Here is a 15,656-nt window from a genome sequence, read left to right as displayed (position 1 = left end):
TGTGTAGGGATATGGGCTGGAGGGTCAAGGCCTGTGTCCTGGGAGGTGGGGGGAGGCTGAACAGAATGCGTTGGAGGGGTGGAATTGGCTTGCCACAGAGAGAATGTCTCCTGTTGTAAATGTGACTCACTTCTCAGGAAGGTCCGAAGCGACCCTCCTGCTCCTCCATTTTAAGATAGTCTGGGTTTCTCCGCAGGGTGCAGTCTCTGTGGATAGCCTGGCTGAACTGGAGGACGGTGCCCTGCTGCTGCAGACCCTGCAACTTTCCAAGATTTCCTTTCCAATTGGCCAGCGACTTCTGGGATCCAAAAGGAAAATGAGCCTCAATCCGATTGCAAAGCAAATCCCCCATGTTGTTGAGGCGTGCTGCAGCTTCATTGAGAAATATGGTAAGGGGTCAAAATTATGGTTAAGAGGCAATTGAAGAGGAAGACCAGTGTTCTAGAGAAGGCGAGAGAAAGAGGTCAAGGGATGAAGGGCTTGGAACATTCCCCTGCAACCACTTGGGATTGGGATGCAATGGGGGAGGAAAAGAACCAGAGATACTTAGCATTCCCTGGTTTTTTCTTTCAGGCTTAAGCACAGTGGGGATTTTCACCCTGGAATATTCTGAGGAAAGAGTGCGTGAGGTAAATCAGCTATGTGTACATTTTTATTCCTTGAGTGAGAAAAAGCAAGTGGGGATGGGGGCTTCTCCATAGACCTGAAGAGAATGTCATGCTTGGTGGAGGGGAGCAAGGGCTTCTTTCCAGCCCTCTAGGCACACCATATTACCAGCTACCTCCATTGAACCCTGAGAGGAGGGAGCCTGTGGTGGGCAGAGCAGTCAGTGCATGTATTCTCTCCCCTTTTTCTAGCTCCGTGAAGAATTTGATCAAGGTCTGGATGTAGTGCTGGATGACACTCAGAATGTCCATGATGTGGCTGCACTCCTCAAGGAATTTTTCCGTGACATGAAGGACTCCCTGCTGCCAGATGATCTGTACATGTCCTTCCTCCTGACAGCAAGTTAGTCTTCTGCTTTCCCTTGTTGGGCAAGGGAAGGAAATAGTACAGGGATTGTGGGGGTCTGGGGACAGAACTCAGGCTGCAAGACCTCAAGGAACTAAGGCAGAAAGAACATCAGAAGATGAAAACACCTCTCTGGATTCCATTATAAGTCTGTTGTTTGGAAATTTCTCTAGAGCTTCTTGAAGCTGTGTGTGCTCTCTTAGGGCAAAGAAGAACCTAGGTTCTGTAGAGGGGGTCTGATTTTGATGGGAGCTGTTATTTGCTTTTAGGGCTCCTGAACTCAAGTGCTTTGGGAATGAGCAAAGGAAAGATGCCTGGGTACTTTCTCCATAGCCTTCAGCAATTTTCAACCAGAATCACATCTCTCTTTGTATCAGGTTGCTACCAAAGCTAGCCCCCTAAGCCAGCCCCGGTTTTCCTTCCTCTAGCTCTGAAGCCGCAGGATCAGCTTTCTGCCCTGCAACTGCTGGTTTACCTGATGCCTCCCTGCCACAGTGACACCCTGGAGCGTCTGCTGAAGGCCCTGCATAAGATCACTGAGAACTGCGAGGACTCCATTGGCATTGATGGACAGTTGGTAAAAAGCCCTGGGAAAGGGTAGTGAGAGCTATAGTAGGGGACATGCATGGGAGTATATGTGAGAGAGACAGAGACAAAGGGAAACAAGAACAAAAAGAGACATTTCTGTTTGTATAACTTCCATTACTGCTTCAGAATTGATCATTTTTTTCTATCCTTTATCCAGATTTCAGGCAATCGTATGACTTCCACCAATTTGGCCTTGGTGTTTGGATCTGCTCTCCTGAAGAGGGGGAATTCTGCCAAGAGGGAGTCCAGGAAAACAAAACTGGGGATTGACCACTATGTTGCTTCTGTCAATGTGGTCCGTGCCATGATTGATAACTGGGATGTCCTCTTCCAGGTAGGTGGAAGCTTTGGACACACTTATTTCACTGTCTCCTGTTCACAAGGCAAGGAAGCATTCTACATGTAACCCTAAGATCACCCAAAGCAGGCAGCCATAAATCTCCCAATCTAGAAATTCTTCCTACATTTTTTGGTCATGGTGCCTTCAGTTCTGGGTACCTGACAGAGATGAGTATAAATTTAAAAATTGTTACGTAATAAAGGCTAACATTGCTAATTTTACCCTCAGGTGCCTCCCCATATTCAGAGGCAGGTTGCTAAGCGTGTGTGGAAATCCAGTCCTGAAGCCCTTGATTTTATCAGACGCAGGAATTTGAGGAAGATCCAGTGAGTGTTTTCCTGGTTTGTCCACACTTAGCCTGAAGGAGAATTCCCTATGGGGGCTTCCAACCTCAGGCCATCTTTATGTTAGTCAACCCAAGTATACAAACTGACTTACTTTTCAAATTCATTCCCCTTCAGGAGTGCACGAATAAAGATGGAAGAGGATGCTTTACTTTCTGATCCAGTGGAAAACTCTGCTGAAGCCCAGGCTGCTGTCCTTGCTCAAAGCAAGCCCTTTGATGAAGGTCAGTTTCCTGCTGGAGGTCAGACCCTTGCTGAAGGTCAGGCCCTTGCTGAAGGTCAGTCCCTTGGTGAAGGTCAGGCCCTTCCTGAACGCCAGGTCCTTACTGAAGATGAACCCCTTGAGGAAGATGAGTCCTCTGAGGAAGATGTGTCAGTCAATGAAGAACTAGTATTTGAGTATCTCAATCAAGGGGTAGTCTTTGGTGAAGTCCAAGGTCTTGAGATTCCAAATGACCTTGAGATTCAAGGCCCACATCTCGAAGGCATTCCAGAGCTAGAAGAAGAAGAAGAAGAAGAAGAAGAAGAAGAAGAAGAAGAAGAAGAAGAAGAAGAAGAAGAAGAAGAAGAAGAAGAAGAAGAAGAAGAAGAAGAAGAAGAAGAAGAAGAAGAAGAAGAAGAAGAAGAAGAAGAAGAAGAAGATGACGATGATGATGACGATGATGATGACGATGATGATGACGATGATGATACCCTGAATTTTGATGATCTTCCTCCTCTTGAGGACATTCTAGACCCTGATGATGAAATTCCAGAACTATTTGAAATCCCAGACTTCGAAGAAATACCATATTTTGATATGGTTCCAGATCCTGAAGGAGCTCCAGATGTGCAAGAAATCCCAAACCCTGGAGAAAACCCAAACCACGACCTTGAAGAAGGACCAGATTTTGAAGACTACCAAAATCTTGGCCTTGCAGAAGTTCCATATCTTGATGTAATCCTGAACAATGAAGAAGCCTCAGATACTGATGAAATCCCAGATAATGAAGAAGCCCCCCTGGACACTGATGATATCCCAGACCATGCAGATCACTCAGATAATGATGAAAACCCAGATTCTGAAGAAGATCCCAATCTTGAAGAGGTCCAAGCTCTTGATGAAATCCCAAATGATGAAGCCTCAAATGCTGAAGAAATTCCAGACCACGAAGAAGCCCCAGAGGTCAATGGGATTTCAGACTTTGATGAAGACCTTGATTTTGATGAAGTCCCAGCTCTTCATGTGGTCCCAAGCCCTGAAGAAGCCCCTGGTGGTCATGCAATCCCAAATCATGAAGCATCTCCACAGGTTAATGGACTCTCAGACTCTGAAGAAGACCCCAATCTTGAAGAGATTCCAGCTCTTGATGGAGTCCCAAATGATGAAGAAACCTCAGATACTGAAGAAATTCCAGATCATGAAGAAACTCCAGAAATCAATGGAATTCCAGGCTCTGAAGAGGTCCCAGCTCTCCATATGGTAACGAGCCCTGAAGATGTCTCCAATTTTGATGAAATTCAAAGCCAGGAAGAATCCTCAGATGTGAGTGGAGTTACAGACAATGAAGAAGCCTCAGATGCTGAAGAAATCCCAGGACATGAAGAAGCCTCTGGTGTCAGTGGAATCCAAGACTCCAAAGAAAACCCCAATCTTGAAGAAGACTCAGTTCTCAGTGTAGTCCCAGAACCCGAGGATGCTCAAATTCACAACGAAATTCCACATTCTCAGAAAGACCTAGCCAACACTTTTGAAGAAGATGAAATTACCATTGTTGCTCCAGAGTCTGAAGATGTCTCCCTTCTCAGTACAATTCCAGACCCTCAGCCAGATCTAGCCATCCACCTTGAAGAAATTATGAATGTGGAAGCAATTCCAATGCCTAATAATCTTGACTCTAAAGAAGTTCAGAATCCAAAGTCAATTCAGTTCTGTAAAGATGATGCAGATGTTACATTTCCTGTAGATACCACCTTCCTTAAAAACAAGTCTCAACCTGGCCAAGTCATGAACTACAAGTCCTCCTCAGAGTCACTGAAGACCGATACCTGCTTTCTCCTGTCCATGAAGTACTGTAAGCTTCCGGCTCCAGCTTTGTTACTCATTTGCTTGGTAAAGTTAGTCAGGCTGGTTGTAGGGTGGTGGTGGTTGTTAGGAGGCCACCCAGTCCCCCGCTTTCCTGGTGGTGTTGCCCATTTTCTCTAAGCACGGGGTACCTGTCTCACTCTTTCTGTTCTCTAACCTGGCCCTGCCCTCCTGCCTGCCCTGCCCCTAGCTTCCACAGTGGGCCTAGATTTAGAGATCTATGTTCTACTGTTAGGCTGCAGTTTTCTTACATGTCAAATGGGGATAATGATTTCTGCCCTAACCTCTTGCCTCACACTGTAGTTGAAGCTCAAAATTAGGTTTTAGTCTCTTGGGTGCTGTGCAAAGTATGAAGTCTAGAAACATAAGGTGTTAACATTGTTACTATTTTCCAGGTTCCTCTGAGGAGCCAGCTGTGCCTCCCGGCACTGCCCGTTCCCATGACGATGAGGAAGGAGCGGGTAACCCCCCCATTCCGGAGCAAGACCACCCATTGCTCCGTGTGCCCCGGGAGAAGGAGGCCAAAACTGGCATCGGCTACTTCTTTCATTAGATGTTTCTCCTTCTATATGGTGCCAGACAGGGGAAAAGGGTGGGGGTAGACCTGGGATGCCACAGGAAACATTAAGGAGATTCTTGAAGGTAAAGATCTGAGGGTCAGAAGGAGTTCCGCCTGATGCTCGGGTCAGGATGAGAATTCCAGACACACTGCCAGCCCCTTCACTGGGGATGCTTGGTCCCTTCAGCTGGTAAAAACAGAGATGTTTCTGTGTCATGCCCAGGCGCCCTGGTGCTACCTTGCCTCTCTCTTTTACCCCTGATCCTGGCTTTCCCTTACTACAGCTGTTTCTTTAATTGATGTGACATTTGTGGTAAACATCTGCCCCAGAGAAGCCCACAAATCTCGAGGTGCTTTCCCTCCCCCAAAGGGGATTGCATGCTTTACCTGACTTTCCTACCCCCCTCCTAAGAGCTCAATTGGAAAGGCCCTCAAGAGGCATGCTAGGACGTTAGGTCAGCCTGCTGACAGCTGACAAACAATGCTGAACCATGTCACACCAACTCATAGCCATGTCCCCGCAGCAACTCTGCCACCTCAGGATAATCTTTTCCAAATTATTTAGGCAAATGGCTCGATAAACAGCCACTCCCCAAATCCTGAGATACCTAACTAGCTTTTCTGGGGTCAAAAGTTAGAGGAAAAATTTGATTTCATTAACTAGATCTGTTTTACAGACAGCTGGCAATCACATCCTGTTGTCAGCAAAACAGCTAGTTAGGTATGGACACATAGTTCTAAGTAGTAAAATTCACCTGATTACAAATGTTCTTAAATATCGTCTCTGTAGTTCCTCTATGCAGGACGGTACAAATTTGCGGGACATGCTCTGGTAAAACACAGATATGGGTTATGTATGACATCCAAAATTATAGCTGATATTGATGGATAACAACTGCTAAGGTCCATAAAATGAAGAATGTATTGTATTGAGGGATAGAAATTGATCACATGATGGGTAACAACCACAGAGCTCGAAGATTTGTGATTGTTAAAACTTCTCTGGCGTTTAATCATTAATAAACATCTGTGTTGTGACAGCAGCATATTCCTGGCTTACTGTGTCATTTTTCTTTTAATTTGAAATTTTGTTGGTGAGTTGGGAAGCTCTGACTGGAGCTGAGGGGAAAAGAGAGATGGGGGAGAGGAATAAAAGAATAGAGAGTGATGTGGAATAAAAGGGGTGACATGCTATAAAGGGATTGAATGAATGGAATAAAGGGGAAGGGTGATATGGACTAAAAGAATGGAGAAAATGGAATAGGGGTGAGGTGGAATAGGGGGGTGATGTGGAATAAAGAGGGAGTGATTGGGAATAGAGGGATGGATGAGGTGGGATAAGGGGATGGAGAGAAATGGAATAAGGCAGTGAGGTGGGATAAAGGGGATGATGTGAGATAAAAGAGAATGAAATGGAAGAAAGGGGAGGAGCTGTAACTGAATAAAGAGAATGGAAGGGTTAAAGTAGAATAAATTGTTAAAGAGGGATGAAGTAGAGATAGGGGAAAGGAATAAAGCTTAATAGGAAGGTATCTAAAAGGGAAAAGGAGGGGAATAAGGGGTGAGATCACTAGGTATTCTCAGCTGAGGAATTCTCCCTGGTCTGGTCAAAAATGAAAACCTAGAAACATACAGGGACATGATTTCCAAGGGTAAGAGAAGAACATGATGCTGTTTGATTGATGGAACCACCAGTCTTTCCTGAATGCTTAAGACTTCATGATATGCTTGGAAATTTTCCATATCAGGGGCAGGGCCCCAGAAAGTGGAACGGTGTGCATTATTTATTTTAGCACACTGTGCTTTAGGATATTTCCTTGTGTAGAGCTTTACAGACAGAAGAAATGTAATATTGGGTCCCTCCTATAAGAATTATTATTTTATAATTATAATGATAGTTAACACACATTGATTTCTTTGAAATGTGTTTAAAGCTTTGCATGCATCATTTTATTTAATATTCACAACAACTCTATGAGATATGTATTATTGTCATCCTCATTTTCTTCTCGAGAAGAATGAGATACAGAGAGGTCCAATAATTTGCCCAAATTATACATCTGGTTAGTGGAAAACAGCCAGTCTGCAAAGCTGAAGTATTTATCAACTAGATTATCCTGGTTTATCCATTTTAGGATTCTTCCTCTGACATAAAGATGCATTGTGATGTCTGCAGTCAGTTCTTCAGTTGGGGTTTGCACTTTTAACAAGCAAGCTTCAGGTTCCTTCTTTTTAGGCCCTTTCTCCAGACAAGCTGTTAGACAAGAGCTGTGATGTCTCAGACAGACCCTAGCAGTTATATCTCAGACTCACAGATATTAAAGCCAGTGGAAAATGTAGAGTTCATCCATTCCAACTCTCTATTATATGAATGGTCACACTAGGGCTCATATTTGGAAAGGATTTACCTGAGGTCAGAGATCTGGATTAAGATTCAGACAGGCCTTCTGACTGCCATTCCAGGACTTTATGGAACCAAAATAGTACAATGTGTCCCTAAGAGAGTTTACCTGCTTAAAAACAAATAAACCAGATAACAAATAAGCAAGTAGATTGCTTTAAGATGTACATTTCACTTCTTGGCCTTCTCTGAAACCAGGTTTTCTCCTGATCTTACTGCTTCCCCTATATTACTTCCCAGTGCTGACTACCAACCAAGGGATTGGGACTGAAAGTGCTGAGTAGATGTGGGCATTATCCTTAACTTTCTCTGTACTCTAAGGGCCAGGTCAACATGCTTCCTAGACTCTCCAAGTCTTGTCCTCATCCTAGGTGACCTCAGCAATATCTATGTGGAAGACTCATCCCACACAATCTAGGTTTCCATCCTTTAACTTCTTAGCACCTCAACCACCTGCAGTCACTTGGCATCACTGGGCATGTCTTCATATCTAAGAGACTAAACTCCAGTATTCTATCATGACTCAAATTGCCTAACTGGCTGGATCTCACATCATCTGCTATTTGGCTTTGTTGAGATGTCCAGTGCCTCAAGGCTTTTATTTTCTCTTGAATTATCTTCTTTCCTTATCCAGGCAGGATCTCAGGGCATATTAGTTTAGAACTAAGTGTGTCTTCAACCCCTTGCCCTCGAAATACTATGTCTGTGCTATTTACTCTCAGCCTTGAGTCCCTCCAAACATCTAATTTCTCCAATCTCATAATGACCACTGTGAGAGAAAGTAGCCCTCCAAATATCAGTATATCTAATTATTAGATTTCCAACCTCAGCTGGGCCCTCAGGCCACTCAGTGATCTTTTTGCAAGCCCCAGATCATGTCCTTCTCTAATTCTTCTCCCACTCGTATTCCATTTCTACATCATTCCCCTCAAGCAACAGCCTCTTTCATTCTAACTCACCCCTAATACATCCTTTCTTCTCCTTTATGCTTGTTTATTTTCGTCTTCTTTTTTCTAGTTTCTTTAGATAGAAACTTAGATTATTGATTTTCTCTTTTCTTATGTAAACATTCAGTGCTTTAGCAGTGTACCACAAGTTTTGATATGTTGTATTTTCATTCAATTCAATACATATTTTTTCTTTCCTTTGAGATTTTCTCATTGTCCAATGGATTATTTAGAAGGTTTAGTTTCCAATTGTTTTGAGATTTTTCTGTTATCTTTCTGTGATTGATTTATAGTGCTGCCTGGCTAACCTGTTGTAGGTGGGACTTCGACTTGATCCAGAAAAAGAATGCGCTTAACTGGACCACCTTCTGTTTCTAAACCTAATTTTTACATTTCATTTAGGTTGTCTAATTAGTTAGTCTATAGTTGTTCATCATATTCTCTTATAATCTTTCATTTCTGTAACGTGGCTAGTAATGACCCACTTTCATTTCTGTTTATAGTTCTTTGTGTCTTCTTTCTTTGTTCTTAGTCTAGCTACAGTTTTGTCAATTTTGTTGATCTTTTCAAAGAACAAACTGTTGGTTATGTGATTATCTATTTTTTCGTATTCTCTGTTAAATTTATCTCTGATTTAATATTTATTATTTTCTTCCTTTTTACAATTTTTGTTTAATTTTCACTTCTTTTTAGTTCCTTCAAGTGAAACATTAAGTTATTGATTTGAGTTCCTTCTTTTTATTTATTTTATTATTTACATTTTTTATTGAATTATAGTCATTTTACAATGTTGTGTCAAATTCCAGTGTAGAGCACAATTTTTCAGTTATACGTAAATGAATATATTCATTGTCACATTTTTTTTCGCTGTGAGCTACCATAAGATCTTGTATGTATTTACCTGTGCTATACAGTATAATCTTGTTTATCTATTCCACATTTTGAAATCCCAGTCTGTCCCTTCCCACCCCCTCCCCCTTGGCAACCACAAGTTTGTATTCTATGTCTATGAGTCCACTTCTGTTTTGTATTTATGCTTTTTTGTTTGTTTGTTTCTGTTTTTTAGATTCCACATATGAGCGATCTCATATGGTATTTTTCTTTCTCTTTCTGGCTTACTTCACTTAGAATGACATTCTCAAGGGACATCTATGTTGCTGCAAATGGCATTATGTTGTCGTTTTTTATGGCTGAATAGTATTCCATTGTATAAATATACCACTTCTTCTTTATCCAGTCATCTGTTGATGGACATTTAGGCTGTTTCCATGTCTTGGCTACTGTAAATAGTGCTGCTATGAACATGGGGGTGCAGGTGTCTTTTTGAAGTAGGGTTCCTTCTGGATATATGCCCAGGAGTGGGATTACTGGGTCATATGGTAAGTCTATTCCTAGTCTGAGTTCCTTCTTTTTAAACGTAGGTATTAGCAGCTATACATTTTTCTCTGAGTGCTGCTTACTTTAAGTTTTGGTATGATGTGTTTTCCTACCAACTTTCTAATTTTCCTTTTGATTTCTTCTTTGACACATTGGTTGAGTGTGTTATTTATTTTCTACATATTTGTGAATTTTGTAGTTTTCCTTCTGTTACTGATTTCTAGTTTCATTCCATTGTTACCAGAGAAGATACTTTAAGATTTCAAACTTTTAATGTTTATTGAGTATGACTTTGTGGCCTAATATATGGTCTATCCTGGAAAATGTTCCATGTGCATTTGAGAAAAATGTATGTTCTGCTTTTTAAGAATTTAAAAATACATAGATATCTGTTAGGTCTAGTTGGTTTATAATGTTATTGAAGTCCCCTGTTTCCTTACTGATCTTCTGTTTTGCTGTTTTATCCATTGTTTAGTGGCATATTTAACACATTTGATTTAAAATATTTGTCTAGAAAGTTTCATGTTTTAATCAAAGACAATTTCTCTTAATTTCTTTTTCCTTCTCTTGTGAATAGGCCACAATTTCTCATTTCTTTTTATGTCTTGTAATTTTTTGAAATTTGAACATCTTGAATATTATCCTTTGTAAAAACAATTTCAAAAAATAGAAGAGGAGAGCACATTCCCACCTAATTATTTGAAGGCAATATTTCCTTTATACCAAACTCAAAGGAAGACTATGTAAGAAAAGAAAACTACATAAAAAGTTTATACTGTACAGCACAGGGAAATATATTCAAGATCTAGTAGTAGCTCATGGTGAAAAAGAATATGAAAATGAATATATGTATATTCATGTATGACTGAAAAGTTGTGCTGTACACCAGAAAATGACACATTGTAAGCTGACTATAACTCAATAAAAGCCCACCCCAAAAAAGGAAACTACAGACCAGTATTTCTTATGAATATAGTCCAAAAATACTATCAAATTGAATCCAGTAACATATAAAAAGGATTATACATCCTGACCTAGTGATATTTATTCTAGAAATTTCAGGTTTGTTTAACATATAAAAATTAATCAATATAATACTGTATATTAATTGAATAATGGATAAATCACATGACTATGTCAATAGTCCCTGAAAAAACATTTGACAAAATCCAACACTTGTTCATACGGAAAACACTCAACAAACGATGAATAAAAGGAAAGTTCCTCAATCTGTTAAAGAGCATCTATTAAAATCCACAGTTAACCTCATTTGTTGTAGAACCTAAGGACTCTTTTTAAATGTCTTTCCCTGGTTCTGTGTGATAAACCTCTAGGGACTCTTTTTAAATATGTCTTTCCCTGGTTCTCTGTGATAAACGTCTATCAGGTCTACCCTTTAGGTTGTTGGTATAAGTATCATGGAGCTACCAGTTTTATCTTAATTGGTCACCAGGAAAATTGCAATTGTTTTAAATAATGCCCTTGGGCTCTAACTTGCCCAAGCTCTTTTCAAAATAATATCAGCCCCTTTAGTCTGGTCTGTGGAGCTTTTTGTTCTCATGTCTGCCTTTTTCCCTGGGAAGAACTTATATGCCAGTGCAAGGGAGTCATGGGTAAGGACATAAGCATGCTTCTCCTAGCTCTAAGAGCAGAGTTCTGGGCATGAAGATTAACCTTTTTAGTGTATAACCTCTGCCTTTTTAGAGAGTTGGGTCAGATGTGCTCAGGGTAAAACATACTCTGCCTGCCTTGCTTACAATAGAGCTTCCATCCCTTGAGTAGAGACTGGGTGGGGGAAGGAAGACGGGTCCACTGTGACTGCTCAGAATATAATTTCTGCAATATAGAGCTTAGGTGATGCTGGTGGTCAGCTCTTCCCAGGATAAAACTGTGGCGCTAGACTAGGAACTAGGTTGAGAGGGAGCCCATCTTTTTGAATGCACATGCCTGGAGTAGAATTTCCATCATATTGAAGGGGTAGTGGGGGGATATAGACATATCAAGGCTGAAATGTCACAAACTCTGCTCTTACCAGTACTTAGATGATTATCTTTATTAGATGCTTTGGGCCCTAAGGACATTTCAAGAGGTTTTAATTGTCTTTTAAAAATAGTTTTCAGTAGTAAAATGGTTGTTTTGCTGAGGATAGAGTCCACTGGGCTCCTCAAACTACCATTCTGGAAGCCTATCCAAAGGTGATTTTTTTCCATATGGATATTCACATGACTCAGAACTAATTATTAAACACACCATCTTTTCTTCAAAGTATTGTAGTGTCTTCTTGTCATAAATCATATCATCATATACATATGTATCTGATTCTGGACTTTAGATTTTGTTCCAATAATTAGTTTGCCTAACTTTTTGCTGATACTACAGCCTCTTGATTACCATATTTTTATATAGGTATTCTTATCTAGTAGTTATTTTCTCGGTTTTGCTCATCTTCTACAAAATATTGATTATTTTTGATCCTTGGCATTTGCTTATGAATTTTAGGATCATCTAATAAATATTCCAAAAACATACTGGAATTGATTCTTTGGAATTGTACTGAATCTATATATTAATTAGGGGAGACTTTACATCCTAACAATAGTCTTCTGATACATAATATAATCTCTCTCTCCATTTATTTATGTCTTTAAATGTTTTTTCAGAATGTGATTTTAATTTTCAGTATAAAGGTCTTTCACATTTGTTATAGCTATGTCTAGGCATTTGATTTCTTATACAATTGTAAGCAATGTCTGTATCAGTCAAGATTTCATCAGAGAAATATAACATGTGAAATATATATATTTTAAAATTATATATATTAAAATTGAGAGAGACAGAGACAGAGAGAGAATAGCTTATGTGAATGTGGGAGTAAGTCTGAAATCTACTGGGCAGGCTGACAGGCAGACTGGAACTCTTCAGTACCAGCTAAAGTTGCGAACACAGGCAAACTATCTTCTTCAAAGAAACCTCGACTTCTGCTCTTATGGCCTTTCAGTGAACTCAATAAGGATCACTTATATTTAGGACAATTTCTTTCTTACTTCCAGTCAACCAAATATTGATGTTTATCATATCTATAAAATACATTCACGGAAACATCTAGATTAGTATTTGAACAATTGGAGACTAGAGCCTACCTAACTGGACACAGAACTGTATCACAATGTAATTACATTTCTTTTCAAATTAAATGTTTATTGCTGAAATAAATAAAATTGATTTTAGTACCCTGACTTGTAAATTCACTTAATTCTAATAGTTTGTTCATAAATTACTTGGACTCATTAGGTATCCAATCTTGTGTGCAAATAATGAAAAATTTATTTCTACCTTTCTAGTCCTTATGCCTTTAATTTTTTTTTCTTATTTTATTGTCCTGGTTTGGACCTGCAATACAAACTTGATTGATTAAAAGTGACAATAGAAGTCATCCTTGTTTTTTTTTTTAACTAGTTATGCTAAAATATTTACCATTGAATGTAATGTTTGTTAAAGTTCTTTTGGAATATATTCTGTTAGAATGAAAAAATTGCCTTTTATTCCTATTTTGCTATAAATGTTTATCATGAACAGGTTTTAAATTTGTCAAATACCATTTCTGCTTCTATTAATATGGTCCTGATGTTTATCTTTTTAACTTTGGTAATATGATGAATTACATTGAATGATTTCTGAATGATAAACCACCCTTGGATACCCAGAATGAATATCACCTGATTGTGGTATATTTTATTGTTTTATTTATTGCTAGATTCGAAATGTTAAATGTTTAGTAAGGATATTTTTATATCTATATTCATGAGAGAGATTTGTTTGTAATTTTTTTCTTTCAATATCCTGGTCAGATTTCATTTATTTATTTTTTAAGGTTTTTTATTGAATTATAATCATTTTACAATGTTGTGTCAAATTCCAGTGTAGGGCACAATTTTTCAGTTATACATAAACGTATATATATTCATTGTCACATTTTTTTTCTCTGTGAGCTACCATAAGATCTTGTATATATTTACCTGTGCTATACAGTATAATCTTTTTTTTTTAACATTTTTTATTGATTTATAATCACTTTACAATGTTGTGTCAAATTCCAGTGTTCAGCACAATTTTTCAGTCATTCATGGACATATACACACTCATTGTCACATTTTTTTCTCTGTGAGTTATCATAACATTTTGTGTATATTTCCCTGTGCTATACAGTGTAATCTGGTTTATCTATTCTACAATTTTGAAATCCCAGTCTATCTCTTCCCACCCTCCACCCCCCTGGCAACCACAAGTCTGTATTTTCTGTCTGAGTCTATTTCTGTCCTGTATTTATGCTTTGTTTTTGTTTGTTTGTTTGTTTTTGTTTTTGTTTTTTAGATTCCACATATGAGCGATTTCATATGGTATTTTTCTTTCTCTTTCTGGCTTACTTCACTTAGAATGACATTCTCCAGGGACATCCATGTTGCTGCAAATGGCATTATGTTGTCGTTTTTATGGCTGAGTAGTATTCCATTGTATAAATATACCACTTCTTCTTTATCCAGTCATCTGTCGATGGACATTTAGACTTTTTCCACGCTTTGGCTATTGTAAATAGTGCTGCTATGAACATTGGGGTGCAGGTGTCTTTTTGAAGTAGGGTTCCTTCTGGATATATGCCCAGGAGCGGGATTCCTGGGTCATATGGTAAGTCTCTTCCTAGTCTTTTGAGGAATCTCCATACTGTTTTCCACAGTGGCTGTACCAAACTGCATTCCCACCAGCAGTGTAGGAGGGTTCCCTTTTCTATGCAGCCTCTCCAGCATTTATCATTTGTGGATTTTTGAATGATGGCCATTCTGACTGGTGAGAGGTGATACTGCATTGTAGTTTTGATTTGCATTTCTCTGATAATTAGTAATGTTGAGCCTTTTTTCATGTGCCTATTGATCATTTGTATGTCTTCCTTGGAGAATTGCTTGTTTAGGTCTTCTGCCCATTTTTGGATTGGGTTGTTTGTTTTTCCTTATTAATTCGTATGAGCTGCTTATATATTCTGGAGATCAAGCCTTTGTCAGTTTCATCTGCAAAACTTTTATCCCATTCCATAGGTTGTCTTTTTCTTTTACTTATGGTTTCCTTTGCTGTGCAGAAGCTTGTAAGTTTCATTAGATCCCATTTGTTTATTCTTGCTTTTATTTCTATTGCTTGGGTAGACTGTCCTAGGAGAACATTTTTGAGATGTATGTGAGATAATGTTTTGCCTATATTTTCTTCTAGGAGGTTTATTGTATCTTGTCTTGTTTAAGTCTTTGATCCATTTTGAGTTGATTTTTGTGTGTGGTGTAAGGGAGTGTTCTAGCTTCACTGATTTACATGCTGCTGTCCAGTTTTCCCGACACCATTTGCTGAAGAGACTGTCTTTATTCCATTGTATATTCTTGCCTCCTTTGTCAAAGATTAGTTGACCAAAAGTTTGTGGATTCATTTCTGGGCTCTCTATTCTGTTCCATTGGTCTGTATGTCTGTTTTTGCACCAATACCATGCTGTCTTGATTGCTGTAGCTCTATAGTATTGTCTGAAGTCTGGGAGAGTTATTCCTCCAGCCTCTTTCTTTGTCTTCAGTAATGCTTTGGCAATTCTAGGTCTTTTGTGGTTCCATATAAATTTTATGATTGTTCTAGTTCTGTGAAATATGTCCTGGGTAATTTGATAGGGATTGCATTAAATCTGTAGATTTGCTTGGGCAGTGTGACTATTTTAACAATATTGATTCTTCCAATCCAGGAGCATGGGATATCTTTCCATTTTTTAAAGTCTTCTTTAATTTCCTTCATCAATATTTATAGTTTTCCGTGTATAAGCCTTTCACCTTCTTGGTTGGGTTTACTCCTAGGTGTTTTAGTACTTTGGGTTCTATTTCAAAGGGGATTATTTCTTTACTTTCTTTTTCTGTTGATTCCTCGTTAGTGTAAAGAAATGCAACTGATTTTTGAATGTTAATCTTGTAACCTGCTACCTTGCTGAATTCTTCGATTATTTCTAGT

General features: G+C 39.0%; 1 protein-coding gene across 3 annotated transcripts in view; it reads left to right on the top strand.

Annotated features, from left to right (window-relative positions):
* ARHGAP36 (Rho GTPase activating protein 36) overlaps nt 1–5,953 on the top strand; it is a 182,707-nt gene extending 176,754 nt beyond the window's left edge. For all 3 annotated transcript variants that reach the window (XM_064482702.1, XM_064482701.1, XM_031445419.2), the window contains 8 exons: nt 197–389; nt 574–629; nt 858–1,008; nt 1,440–1,588; nt 1,757–1,933; nt 2,168–2,265; nt 2,401–2,507; nt 4,744–5,953. In XM_064482702.1, coding sequence (XP_064338772.1) covers nt 197–389; nt 574–629; nt 858–1,008; nt 1,440–1,588; nt 1,757–1,933; nt 2,168–2,265; nt 2,401–2,507; nt 4,744–4,901 — 1,089 coding nt within the window. In that variant the 3' untranslated portion in view covers nt 4,902–5,953. The remainder of the gene's footprint in view (nt 1–196; nt 390–573; nt 630–857; nt 1,009–1,439; nt 1,589–1,756; nt 1,934–2,167; nt 2,266–2,400; nt 2,508–4,743) is intronic.
* Nucleotides 5,954–15,656: the final 9,703 nt, after the last annotated feature.

Source organism: Camelus dromedarius, chromosome X (genome assembly GCF_036321535.1).
Source record: "Camelus dromedarius isolate mCamDro1 chromosome X, mCamDro1.pat, whole genome shotgun sequence".
In the NCBI taxonomy this organism is placed as follows: Eukaryota; Metazoa; Chordata; class Mammalia; order Artiodactyla; family Camelidae; genus Camelus; species Camelus dromedarius.
This window is presented reverse-complemented; position numbering and strand designations above follow the sequence as displayed.